The sequence below is a fragment of the Mesoplodon bidens genome, assembly GCF_964165515.1.
Source record: "Mesoplodon bidens genome assembly, chromosome: 19".
NCBI classification, from domain to species: domain Eukaryota; kingdom Metazoa; phylum Chordata; class Mammalia; order Artiodactyla; family Ziphiidae; genus Mesoplodon; species Mesoplodon bidens.
In genome coordinates, this window is record NC_138179.1 from 25872076 (window position 1) to 25886407 (window position 14332).

The 14332-nt window shown below is 49.0% G+C and overlaps 1 protein-coding gene across 2 annotated transcripts in view; it reads right to left on the reverse strand.

The window, feature by feature from the left end:
- Positions 1-13811, reverse strand: part of ELAC2 (elaC ribonuclease Z 2) — a 28834-nt gene extending 15023 nt beyond the window's left edge. For both annotated transcript variants that reach the window (XM_081219451.1, XM_081219450.1), the window contains exons 1-8: positions 13516-13811; positions 12907-12957; positions 12708-12778; positions 11904-11968; positions 10636-10693; positions 9810-9878; positions 8404-8511; positions 7119-7177 (exon numbers count right to left, since the gene is read on the reverse strand). In XM_081219451.1, coding sequence (XP_081075577.1) covers positions 7119-7177; positions 8404-8511; positions 9810-9878; positions 10636-10693; positions 11904-11968; positions 12708-12778; positions 12907-12957; positions 13516-13748 — 714 coding nt within the window. In that variant the 5' untranslated portion in view covers positions 13749-13811. The remainder of the gene's footprint in view (positions 1-7118; positions 7178-8403; positions 8512-9809; positions 9879-10635; positions 10694-11903; positions 11969-12707; positions 12779-12906; positions 12958-13515) is intronic.
- Between the last annotated feature and the right edge of the window lie 521 nt (positions 13812-14332).

The following is a 14332-nucleotide window of genomic DNA, read 5'->3' on the forward strand; positions in this document are numbered from 1 at the left end:
ACAAACAAACAAAAAAAAAAAACATGGGGTCCATAGACACAATGGAGTATTACTCAGCCATTAAAAAGAAAAGAAATGAAATAATGCCATTTCCAGCCACAGGGAAGGAGGTAGAGGTAATCGTACTAAGGTAGTGAGACGGAAAGACAAGTATCATATGACACCACTCATAGGTGGAATCTAAAAGTGGATACACATGAACTTTACAAAACAGACACAGCCCCACGGACTCAGAAGAGAAACCTGTGGTTACCGAAAGGGAAACGTGGTGGGCAGGGAGACATGAGCAGGTTGAGGTTAACATATACACACTACTATTTATAAAATAATCAACAAGGACCCAGGCTACAGCACAAGGAGCCCTACTCAACACTCTGGAATAACCGATATGGGAAAAGAACCCGAAAAAGCACACACATAGGTCTATGTATAAGGAAATCAAGTTCCTGTACACAGAGGAAGAAACAGCAGCGATATCAAAACCCGCAATGCTGTAAATCACCTACGCTCCAATAAAAAATAAAATTTAAAATAGAAAAAAAGAAATGCCAAATCTGTGCCCCTCAGGCCTTGGTGCCCTGAGCTGGTGTCACACCCCTGGAGCCCGAGCAGGCTTAGGGCCCAAGGCTGGACCGTCAAGGGCTAAGGGAGCCAGGGAGGACATGCCAGCAAATGAGCCCCACACCCTCTCCAGACCCAGGCGGGCCCTCCTACAGCGAAACCAAGCAGGGTACGCCCAAAGGATGGTGGAGCCCACGGGCTGGAAGAGCTCCGAGTCCCCTGGGCTCCACGCCTCCTATGGGTCGCCCCACCTACCCACAGAAGACAGCACCCTCAGCAGAGCAGTGACGCCAGAGTGGGGACTGGCTGAAGGCGGGCCGGGCCGTAAGGGGTGAGGGGAAGAAGTCACGAGACACAAGCCTGGGGCGTTTCTTCTCGCCTATTCCCCTCTAACTGGCAACCCAGGAACAGCGCTTTGCCTCAGGCTCTGGTTGCCGGGGACCCAGAGCCGGTCACGGAGAAATGCTGCCACCTTGTGGCCGTTTCCCGTAACAACAACTTTAAACCAGTGCTGAGGGGCACTTGATCTTCACAAGGCCTGCGGGGCTGTGAATGACACCTGCCTTCAAGAAATGCCCTGGGGTAAATCATCGGAAAAGAATTCAAAAAGGGGCTGACTTTCAACAGGCCAATTTCAAGAGGTAAATTATGCACACACTGTATTAAAAAAAAAAAAGCACATGGAAAGATACTCAACACATCAGTCAGTATTAAAGAAATGCAAATCAGAATTACAATGAGGTATCACCTCACACCAGTCAGAATGGTGTCATCATCAAAAAAAAGTCTACAAAGAATAAATGCTGGAGAGGGCATGGGGGAAGACAGAACCCTCCTACACCGTTGGTGGGGATGTAAATTGGTACAGCCACTATGGAGAACAGTATGGAGGTTCCTTAAAAAACTAAACGCAGGGCTTCCCCGGTGGCACAGTGGTTGAGAGTCCGCCTGCCAATGCAGGGGACATGGGTTCGTGCTCCGGTCCGGGAGGATCCCACATGCCGCGGAGCGGCTGGGCCCGTGAGCCATGGCCGCTGAGCCTGCGCATTCGGAGCCTGTGCTCCGCAACGGGAGAGGCCACAACAGTGAGGGGCCCGCGTACCGCAAAAACAACAACAACAACAACAAAAAACATAGAGTTAGCATATGGTCCAGCAATCCCAGTCCTGGGCTTCGATCTGGACAAAATCCTAATTCGAAAGGACACGAGCACCCCTATCTTCAGGACAGCACTATTTACAATAGCCAAGACACAGAAGCACCCAAATCGTCCAAAGACAGATAATCGAAGCATATGTGGTACATATATGCACTGGAATACTACTCGGGCATTAAAAAAGAACGAACTAATGCCATTTCCAGCAACAAGGATGGACCAAGAGATTATCATACTCAGTGAAGTAAGTCTGAGAGAGAAAGACAAATATCATTATCAATTACAGGTGCAATCTATACATTCATACAATCCAACTAATTTACAAAAGAGAAACAGACTAAGAAAACAAACTTATGGTGACCAAAAAGGAAAGATGGGGGGATAATTTAGGAGGTTGGTTATATTCAGTCGATATTCAAAAAGGACCTACTGAATAGCACAGGGAATGCTACTGAACACACTGTAAGAACTTATATTGGGGAAAAGAAACCGAGAAAGAATACATATACGTCAATGTATAACTAAATCAAGTTCCTGTATGCCTAAAACAAACACAACCTTGGAAGAAATCAACTCTACTCCAATATAAAATCAAATTAGGGCTTCCCTGGTGGCGCAGTGGTTAGGAGTCCACCTGCCGATGCAGGGGACACAGGTTCGTGCCCTGGTCCGGGAGGATCCCACGTGCCGCGGAGCGGCTAAGCCCGTGAGCCATGGCCGCTGAGCCTGCGCGTCTGGAGCCTGTGCTCCGCAACGGGCGAGGCCACAACAGTGAGAGGCCCGCGTACCACAAAAAAAAAAAAAAAAAAAAAAATTAAAAGAAAAACAAGAGTGGAGCGTGGAGAAGTGCTGCCGCCTTGTGGCTCTTTCCCGTAACAACAACTTTGAAACCCGTGCTGATGGGCACTGAATGAATACTCACAAGGCCTGTGGGGCTGTCAAGGAAAGACACCTGTCCTCCAGAAATGCCCCAGGTAGGGCATCGCAAAAGAATTCAGAAGAGGGCAGACACTTGAGAAGCCAATTTCAAGAGGTGCATTTTACTTACCCCGTTTACAAAAAACCACATAAAAAGATGTCCAACATCGTGAAATATTAGAGAAATGCAAACCAAAACAACGAGGTTATCACCTTACACCGGTCAGAACGGCCACTGTCAAACAGTCGACAAACAATGAAGGCTGGAGAGGATGTGGAGAAAAGGGAACCCTCCTGCACTGTTGGTGGGAATGTAAACTGATACAGCCACTATGGAGAACACTATGGAGGTTCCTTAAAAAACTAAAAATAGAACTACCATACGACCCAGCAATCCCACTACTGGGCATATACCCTGAGAAAACCGTAATTCAAAGAGCCATGTACCACAATGTTCATTGCAGCACTATTTACAATAGCCAGGACATGGAAGCAACCTAAGTGTCCATCAACAGAGGAATGGATAAAGAAGATGTGGTACAACTATACAATGGACTATTACTCAGCCATAAAAAGGAACAAAATTGGGTCATCTGTAGAGATATGGATGGATCTAGAAAACTGTCAAACAGAGTGAAGTAAGTCAGAAAGAGAAAAACAAATATCATATATTAAAGCATACATGTCAAATCTGAAAAAATTGGTGTAGACAATCTTATTTACAAAGCAGAATTAGACACACAAATGTAGAGAAGGAATGTATGGCTACCAAGTGGGGGGGGATGAATTGGGAGATTGAGATTGACATGTATACACTATTGATACTATGTATAAAATACATAACTAATGAGAACCTATTGTATAGCTCAGGGAACTCTACTCAATTCTGTGGTGACGTAAATCAGAAGGAAATCCAAAAAAATAGGGAATATATGTATACATACAGCTGATTCACTTTGCTATACAGTAGAAACACAATACTGTAAAGCAACTATACTCCAATAAAAAAAAAAATTAGTACATCAGCAGTGTAACAACTACAGGAAGATGATATAAACTAAAAGAGGTGAAGGAGCCTCAGTAAAGGCCTGATTCATTTGAAGGGAAACAAAGCTTTTTGTGAAAAAGTAGTCCTTTAATCCTTCTCAAACTCTTCCAAAAAATTGAAGAGGAGGGAACACTCCCAAAGACATTCTATGAAGCTATCATCATCACCCTGATACCAAAACCAGACAAAGACAACACCAAAAAAGAAAATGACAGGCCAACGTCTTTGATGAATATAGATTCAAAAATTCAACAAAATATTAGCAAACTGAACCCAGCGATACACAAAAAAGATCACACACCACGACCAAGTGGGATTCATTCCAAGTTCACAAGGATGGTTCAGCATACTCAAATCAATGTGATACACCATGTCAACAAAAGACAAAAAACACACGATCATCTCAATAGATGCAGAAAAAGCATTCGACAAAATTCAACATCCATTCATGATAAAAACTCTTATCAAAGTGCATATAGAGGGACCATGTCTCAAGATAATAAAAGTTATTTTAAATGACAAACCCACAGCCAACATAATACTCAATGGTGAAAAGCTGAAAGCCTTACTGCTAAAATCTGGAACAAGGATGTTCCACTCTCACCTCTTCTATTCAACATAGTATTGGAAGTCCTAGCCACGGTAATCAGAGAAGAAAAGAAATTAAAGATATCCAAATTGGAAGGGAAGAGGCAAAACTGTCATTATTTGCAAATAATATGATACTATATATAGAAAACCCTAAAGACTACACACAGAAACTACCAGAACTGATAAAACAATTCAGCAAGGTAGCAGGATACAAGATTAACATACAGAAATCAGTTGCATTTCTTTACATCAACAGTGAAATATCAGAAAGGGAATGTAAAAATATAATACCTTTTAAAATCACAACCCAAAGAATAAAATACTTAGGAATAAACCTTGCCAAGGAGGTGAAAGACATATGCTGAGAACTATAAAACATTAATAAAGGAAGTTGAAGACGATTTAAAGAAATGGAAAGATATCCCATGCTCTTGAATAGGAGGAATTAATATTGTTAAAATGGCCATACTACCCAAAGCCATCTACAGACTTAATGTGATCCCTATCAAATTACCCATGACATTTTTCAAAGAAGTAGAACAATCCTAAAATTCATATGGAACCACAAAAGATCCAGAATTGCCAAAGCAATCCTGAAGAAAAAGAACAAAGCAGGAAGCATAACCCCCCCCAGACTTCAGACAATACTACAAAGCTACAGCAAGTGAAACAGCATAGTACTGCCACAAAAACAGACAAATGGATCAATGGAACCAAACAGAGAGCCCAGAAATAAACCCACACACCTACCGCCAATTAATCTTCAACAAAGGAGGCAAGAATATACAACGGGAAAAACAGTCTCTTCAGCAAGTGGTGTTGGGAAACTTGGACAGCCACATGTAAATCAATGAAGTTAGAACACACCTTCTCACCATACACAGAAGTAAACTCAAAATGGCTTAAAGAATTAAACATAAGACATGACACCATAAAACTCCTAGAAAAGAACATAGTCAAAACATTCTCTGACATAAACCCTACTAATGTTTTCTCGGTCAGTCTCCCAAGGCAACAGAAATAAAAACAAACAAGTGGCATTTAATCAAACTTACAAGCTTTTGCACAGCAAAGGATACCATAAACAAAATGAAAAGACAACCTGTAGAATGGAAGAAAATATTTGCAAACAATGCAACTAACAAGGGCTAATTTCCAAGATATACAAACCGCTCATACAACTCAACACCAGAAAAACCAAACAATCCAATCCAAAAATGGGCGGAATACCTAAACAGATATTTCCCCAAAGAAGACATACAGATGGCCAATAGGCACATGAAAAGACACTCAACATTGTTAATTATTAGAGAAATGCAAATCAAAACTACAATGAGGGCTTCCCTGGTGGCGCAGTGGTTGAGAGTCCGCCTGCCGATGCAGGGGACGCGGGTTCGTGCCCCGGTCCGGGAGGATCCCACATGCCGCGGAGCGGCTGGGCCCGTGAGCCGTGGCCGCTGAGCCTGCTCGTCCGGAGCCTGTGCTCCGCAATGGGAGAGGCCACAACAGTGAGAGGCCCGCGTACCACAAAAAAAAAAAAAAAAAAAAAAAAAAAAAAAAAACTACAATGAGCTACCACCTCACACAGGCCAGAATGGCCATCATTTAAAAGTCTACAAATAAATGCTGGAGAGGGTGTGGAGAAAAGGGAATCCTCCTACACTGTTGGTGGGAATGTAAACTGGTGCAGCCACTATGGAAAACAGTATGGAAGTTCCTCAGAAAACCAAAAATAGAATTACCATACAATCCAGCAATCCCACTCCTGGGCATATATCCAGGCAAAAGTCTAATTCAAAAAGATACAGGGCTTTACTGGTGGCGCAGTGGTTGGGAGTCTGCCTGCTGAGACAGGGGACACGGGTTCATGCCCCAGTTTGGGAAGATCCCACATGCCGCGGAGCGGCTGGTCCCGTGAGCTATGGCTGCTGGGCCTGTGCGTCCGGAGCCTGTGCTCTGCAATGGGAGGGGCCACGGCAGTGAGAGGCCCACGTACCGAAAAAAAAAAAAAAAAGATACATGCACCCCTATGATCATAGCAGCACTATTCACAACAGCCAAGACATAGAAACCACCTAAATGTCCATCAACAGATGAATGAATAAAGATGTGGTACATATATACAATGGAATACTCCTCAGCCATAAAAAAGAATGAAATAATGCCATTTGCAGTAACTTGGATGCCAACTAGAGATTATCATACTAAGTGAAGTAAGTCAAAGAGAAAGACAAATACCATATGCTATCATTAATATGTGTAATCTAGAATATGACACAAATGAACTTATCTATGAAACAGACTCACAGACTTGTGGTTGGCGGGGGGCAGGGGAGGGATGGATTGGGAGGTTGGGATTAGCAGATGCAAACTATTATATACAGAATGGATAAACAACAAGGTCCTACTGTACAGCACAGGGAACTGTCTTCAGTATCCTGTGAGAAACCATAATGGAAAAGAATATAAAAGAGAATGTATATATGTGTATAACTGAGTCACTTTGCTATAGAGCAGTAATTAACACAACACTGTAAATCAACTATACTTCAAACAAAAAAAAAATTCCTAAAAAAAAAAGTAGTCTTTAACTTCAGAAACTTATCAACTACTTCTGAAGTTCAAGAGGGAGGCTCACAGCCAAATATGAAACATGTCTCTGTAGCCTGACTCTGGATGGAAGAGAATCTGGAAGTACGTACAAGCATAGGTGGTTTACTGGGAACCAGGGCAACTGTTTCCTCTGAACACAGGTGATGGTAGGAGCTGCTACCTTCAAATTACCGGAAACCCTTAGGTCACCAGACACATGTTCGTGTAGAGCACGTCCAGCAAGGTGCTTACCTTACAGACAAAGGCTACGACCAAGGAGGGGTCCCTGCCGTGCATTTTCTGACCGACACCTGAGGAGAAACAAATCCGACCACACAAGGTAAACAGCAATGTCTCCAGGTGCCACAGATCGGGGGATCGTCTGATACCTAATCTGACTTCACAAAACTTAAATGGATGGAACTGTTCAGATACAAAGGTCAAAGAAACACTGGTATTTTTTCTCAAGCAGATCTTTTCTTTTTCCTACTCGTGTTGAGATCTGAGTAAACAAAAATGCAAAATGCCAACCAGAAAATGGCAAGTGAAATGTTCTTAAAAAATGACACATTTTACCTAGAAGTGGAGATGAGGGGGGAAAATAAGTTGTAACGTGCTTTACAAACAAGTGTAAGAATATGGGAAATAACACAAAAGCTACAAGGCCTGCAGAAACGACGTGGGTGTCAGCCCTCACCCGAGCCACCCAAAAAGGACAGCACAGAGGGCCAGCCCCTTGTCGGTCCTCAGACAGACACAGCCTCGAGGCAGAGACAGGAACTTATCAACCCTGCCCATCCCCGGACAACAGCATCCTCAAGCAGCCCAATTCGTTTGATTCGTCTCATCCTGGAATTTTAATCCAGTTTCCCAGTAGGCTGTCATTCTGGAAGAAAAGGTGCAAATCCACTCGTTGATATGACTGTTCTGTCTGCTTAGCTGTTAGGTTCTGCACTCAGGAAAAATTAACTTGCGTTACTGCTGCCTTAACAGAGAGACAAAAAGTTCATCGTGCCTTCTCTGCACCGCTGACACTGTGCTGGAACACCTTCTTTGTGTGTGGGGTTTTGCAGATATGATGGGTGCACATATAAAAAAGTGACTTTGATTTGGGGATGACACTGACTTGCTACAAGTGAAATGGGAATTCAAAAAAAAAAATCCAAAGACTGTAACGAATAGTAAAGACTTAATGATCTATACTGTATGATGAAATAAACAATGTAACTTTATACCAAAAAAAAAAAAAAGAGAAACACAAAGCCTCCCAATCAATCATTTGCCAGGTCCTGCTCTTCCTCTGGTTAAACTGAAGCCAAAGCTTGGGGCTCCCCAGGGCTGCGGATTGGCAGTGTGGCTGCTTTTAAAGACAACCTTCTCACCTGCCCCACAGCTGAATCCTAATGCGATAAGAAAAAGCGTCTGTTTTGCACACTAAACTTCCTTATGACAAAGATTCAAATGTAGAGCAGAAGAAGCCAACGGATTAAGACAGGCTCCCACCCCCGCCAGCGCACCGCTGTCCAAGCGCCATTACCGTCCGCCAGGTGCTGCTCCCCTTCTGCGGGTCCCGAGTCTGGAGACGGCTCTGGACTCAGCCTCTCTGGACTCTGCGCTGGCTGGTGCTTCCCGTTCACCTGTTCACCTGGTTGGGAAGGGAAACGAGCAAGTGACACACGCCGAGGGCAAGCTCACAGCCCGGTCGCCCACTATGCTGGCCTGTCCTCTACTGGCCACCTCCCCGCCTGGCTCTGGGCTGCACGCCCATCCTCCTCATCTTGAGGTTTCTGCCCGGGTCCCAGCCTGACTGCAGTGGGGACTCAAGAGCGCGTGCTGAGCAGAAGGCACCCATGCACTCAGCTGGTTTATCCACCGCCATCATGCTCCGCACAGACCTTGGCCCAAGGTTCCCCGTCGCCACGAGGAGTGGCATCACTGGGCAGTCAGTTCGGTCTCAAGGTCAGAAAAACACTCCCCTGGCTGTCCAGCGGTTAGGGCTGCATGCTTTCACTGCAGGGGCCCCGGGTTCGATTCCTGGTTGGGGAACGAAGGTCCCGCAGGCCGCGGTGTGGCGAATGGAAGAAATCCCTGCCCCAAGAGGTGGGCACACGGCTGCTGGTCTCAGCGACCCCCGCCCCACCCGGCCCTCTGAGCTGCCGGGTCTTCCGGGCTCGCCGGGCGGGCTCAACACTGATCACTCGCACGTGTCAGGGCGCGGGGCCACGTGCCGGAGCGGGGAGGACACCAGGCTGAGGGCGCGGCCAGGGGAGGACACGCGAGGAAAGTGAGCTGGGCCAGCGCAGGCCTGTCTCCCGGCGGGTACTGGGCTCCCCGGCCGGGGGTGCGGGCTCGTTTGCCCCACTCTGCACGCAGCAAGCTCGGGCCAGGTGACGGACAAGGAGCCGGCCCTGCACGTCGCCCCCAGTCGGGAGACCGACGCAGAGCGTCACCCAGACCCAGGGCGGCACGGACGTGGCAGTGACTCGCGTGCAGCCTGCCTGTCTCCGTGTCAGGACCGCACGTCGGGCCCCGGGGCCTCAGGAGGCCCTGAGCCCTTCTGACCGCCAACCACACTCCCGCCGGGCTGCTGCTGCTGCTTACGAACAAGGCTCGCCTGTGCCACCTCTCCAAGCCCCTGCATCCCAGGAGGGCGCCCACACCTGTGGCAATGACCCCTGGCGATAAATGGGCAGATCTGAGGGCAGAGCCTGATTACCTGGCACCCCAAAGTGCAATCACGATCGTTACATACAAGGTAAACGCATCTGTCCTCCAGGTCATAAGCTCCTTAAGGGCAGGAACTCCTCGGCTAAACTTCCTAATCATGCTCAGAACACAAAGCCGGATACACAGGCCAGTGATCGGGCAGTTTCTGTTGCCACCTGCCTTCCTGACCCCGGACCCACGTCCTCCCACTCCTAGGAATCGCGGCTTCACACTCACTGTGGATGGGGATCTGGAAGACCGTCATGGTCTCGTCCTGGTATTCCGGCGCTGAGTGGGGTCGCACCGCTGCGGGGAAAAGACCACAGGACAGTGACTGCGGCAGCGAACAAGGCATGAGGATCGAGTCCACATCGCTGCCCACGAGCAAGCAACCTGCTCTGGATTCTGGCGGGAGTCTGCGCTAAAGCCAGAATTTCTGAGTAAACCAAAGTGTTTAGGAAAACGGCGAAAACATATTTTCATCAGCCACTAATATTTAGGTCAGCCACAGGGAAGACACACGATGATCACAGGCGATAACCCGCTAAAATAAACATGAAGCCGAGACTTAAACGTGAGAGACACAGGCAAATGCTCAGCATCGCGAGGCCCGGGACACATTCTGAAATAAAATACTAGTGTTTCTACAGAAGGACAAGCCAGAGACGCACCAGGCTCTGCACATCGGCCAGCCCTCCTCCCATCAAGCGGCCATGCGCCTCCCGCTCAGTCAGCCGCTCAGAGCCCTTCTCCCTACAAGGGACCCAAGGCCATTCGATGACGAGAACCACGTGTAGGGCCAGGGCGGAGCCTCGGGGCCCCAAGAGAGACCCCCACCCAGCACGCAGCAGCTTTTCACTCACTCCTGCCTCCGCTGCCGTGTCTGGAGAGGAGCGGGAGGCGAGAGCACAGAAAGTGCAGCAAAGCAGTATTTTAAAAATTCATCTCGCGTGGATGAAGCATTTGACTTTAAGGTTTAATTTTGTCAGCTTTTATGGATTCTGATTTGAGAGACGGGGACATATGAGACAGAAATGGCAATGAGTCATAATCAAGGACATACCCAGGTCTATTCCTTTCAGTGGACCAGAAAATATTTTGATAGCTTCCAGGTACTTTTCCTAAGAAAGAAAAATAAGGAAGTGAACAGTTATGGCTGCACAGATGGAGGACACAGCAACACGTTCAAGTACACGAGCGGCATCAAAGGTACCGACATACAACACAGTTCACAGAGTATTTTGAACTTCCTTCATACAAATATTTACTGAGTGTCCACCACATGTTAGATGCCAAGGGGTCAGCAGTGAAAAGATGGGGTCCCTGCCCTCATGGAACTTAGAATCCAGGGGAGGAGACAGAAACAATACAAATGACAACCAGCAGCCATGGTGCTGAGGGACCTGCAGATACAAAAAACGCAGGGAGCTGGGATCCGACCCTTCTGGAGAGTCAGGGGCAGCTCCTGAGCAAACAGCCTTTGAGGTGAGCCCTGAAGGAAGGACACAGGTGGGGCAAGAGGGGAACTGGTGCATGGGCGAAGGCCCGAGACAGTAAGGGGCTTCCGTGAAGAGCTAAAAGCCAGCTCACAGCCCCGCCTGGTGACCAGGGCACAGATGCCAGGGCCGGCGAGGGCCTGGGCCGACAGGGCCTGTGGGCTACGTGAAGGCGTTTGGACTGTGTGTACAACAAAGACCCTTGAAGGGTTTTAGGATGGTGAGCCGCCTGCGGTTCCGTTTGGGAGGGGTCCCTCTGGCCGCGGTGCTGGATGGTCACAGGGGGGCAGGACTGGACATGGGAAGCAATGGCAGTAGAAGGTGTAGGGACAGACCAACGAGAAGACGACAGAGGGACGGCCAAGCAGCATTATTCTGGGGACAGACTGTACAGGGCTGGCCTTTCACCCCAGCACCTGCGAAGTGAACCCTTACGCTAACGATGTGTACACAACCTCTCCAGTGTCCTAAGCTGGCTGGGAAGGGATGAAGACGTCTGAAATTTAAATAAGGATAAAAGCTGACACTTGTTGTGTCCATAGGGTGTGAAACACCTGGTAAAGAGTGAGTGTTTGCGTGTTACCTCCTTTAATCCTTAACAACTGCAAACCATTTCACAGATGAAGACACTGAGGCTCCAGAAAGGAAAGTAACTCAAGGTCATAGAGTTAATAAGGTTTATGGACTCAGGTGTCTTTAACTCGAAAGGCAAAGTGTTTATGCCACTGTCAATGAACTCTGGAGGGCAGAAAGCTGATTTGTAAAATTGGAAACCCTTGTTACTCACACTGAAATGGAGGGCTTAGCTTTGACAGCTGAGTCAGGAGAGACTCACCAGTTGTGGAGGTCCAGAGAGCACACACTTTGGAACCCCGGTTTCCTTTAAGGTAAGAATCATTCCTAAAAGGGACGAATAAAATCAGATCTCTCATCACCCTGACCCGTAGTTGCGGCCAGGAGGCGCACTCCTTACTCAGTTTGCTAGTTTTCTGCTTGTTGTGCATGTGCAGAGCAGACGTGATGCTGGCCAGACCTACGAGGGACACCGACCATCACTCAAATGCCTCTAGAACGGGCAGGACTTGATACTAGGGTGAGGCACCTCGGGTGCAAAATCATGCCAAGTCAGAGGCAGGCCACAGATTCTGCACCCTGGGTGCTTCCTGGCCTCACCTGAGTCTCAGCTCTGGGAAGGAGACTAGTTCAGCCTCCACTCCCTCCTACCCACTCCACGAACCTTACCAAATCTGGCGGCAAAACAATCTCGATCTTTCTAATTGATGGGCATAAACAAGGGGGTAATCTGGACATTGGGCATCTGTGTGTAGCAAGGGGACGGTCTCAATGGTGAATATTGATATACTGACTGTAATCACCATCACCACACTCTCCAGTTTGTCCCATACCTCCAGTCCAGCAACTCAATAAATGAGGTGGATGGTTAACACCTGCAGGCAGCGTCTACGTTAAAATCTACTTTTCTGAGTCAGCTTTTGATTCTCCCTGCTGAAGCTGAGGGGGCCGGCATAAAAAGAATTCCAGAGCCCCCGGACTCCGAAGTCGGGCAAAAAAAAGGCCAGGCAGGTTAAAATCCCAGACACCTCCCCCCAGCCCCTGACCTGAGAAAGAATATACTCACCACACAGCCCTCCAACATTAGACCAGTGCATTCGGGTCAGGAATATGTTGTCCAAACGGGACACCTTCAGCCTAAGAAAATGAAAGCGTTGGAGCAGGACTAAACAGAAGGACCAAGGACCCATTCTCCTGCTGTAACAACCCTCCTGCCTCAAAGCCGCAAAGTCATTCCCCACCCCGCAGGAAAATGGCTGGCTCACTTGTGCTCCTGCATGAGTCGCTGGATGCCTTCCCCGCAGTTGAAGAGATACCTAAAGGACGAACATTACACCAGAGAGTCATTAGATTCGGTTCTGTAAAACTTCTGCCACCATTTATATGCTTTGTTGTACACCACAGGGGAAAACAACTAAAAACACATGCTGTGCTACCAACCGCATTTCTGCTGTTGGGATGCTGGGGTTTGAACCCTCCTCAGCAGAGGCAGGGAGGGATCTGGGGCCTGAGTAGGCTCGAACTGAGGCGAGACGCGTCCTTTCCCCATCACCTCCTCCGCAGACCTGCCCACCCCCAACACGGACAAGGAGGCCCTGGTCCTGGGGTGCACGGCAGGGGGCTCGGGGACGAGGCTTTGGAAGGGAACGCTTATACCCAAGTCTGTCTAAAAGTCAGCGGGGCCTCCCGGAGTCACACGGACGGGGATATAAGGGATCTAGGCTCTCGCATCCACACTGGGAAGGGGGGGATGGGCGGGGTACCAAGCCCAGGAATGGGCCCCGATGCTCTGGGCGCTCAGCACTGCGGCCGGCGGGGCGGGGCTTGGCCAGGGGACCCGCTGGGCCGGCCGGAACCCGGCGCGGCTCACTGACCGGTTGAACTCGGAGAAGACGTAGAGCGCAGCGCCTGCATCCCGGCCGCCAGCCGCCACCACCTGCAGGTACACGGTGTTCGGGCCCCCGGGCACCCACGACGGGCCGCGCTTCTCCCGTGTGCGCAGGTGCCGCAGCGGGTCCTTGGGCGGCCGCGGCCGGCGAGTCGGCCCCTGCGACATGGCTCGCCAGGCCGCGCACCGCAGCCCCAGCAGCGAGCGGAGAGCCCACATGCGCCCCCTCCTCCCGCTCCTGGGCGCAGCCGGCAGTCTCGGTCCGCGTGCCCCACGCGCCGCCCCTCCGTCCGCGTGGCGCCCCAGCCAGTCAGCGCTCCGCCAGCCGGGCCGCCCGCCTACGCGAGGCCGCGCGCCCAATAGGAAGGAGCCTCGCCGCTCCGGAAGTGTCAAGTGGCGGTGGTCATAGAGAGGAGCAATGCTAGAGCGCCCTGAACGGCCCCGCCCCTGGTCTCTTTCCGGCTTCCCCGCGTCAATTCTTTCCGGAAATCTTCCCTCGCCTGGGCGGGACTTCTGGGAGCGCAGGACCGGAAAAGACAATGGCAGCCAGAGACCAGGTTCTCGGAGTGGAGTTGGCTGAGGGGTGATCGACCCGTCCCCACCGACTCCGAGGTGTCCCCTTAGACAAGTTACCCCTTTGTGGTTGTTTTTAGGATTAAATGTGAGGAGATAAACTAGAGCTTTACCACAGAAGTTTTGCTAATTTTATTTCCATTGTAATTCGCATGAATACACGTTTCAGATGTTTTTACTGGCTTGTGGAAAGAAAAGCAAGAAGAGGGGTTAAGAGAACAAGCTCTGGA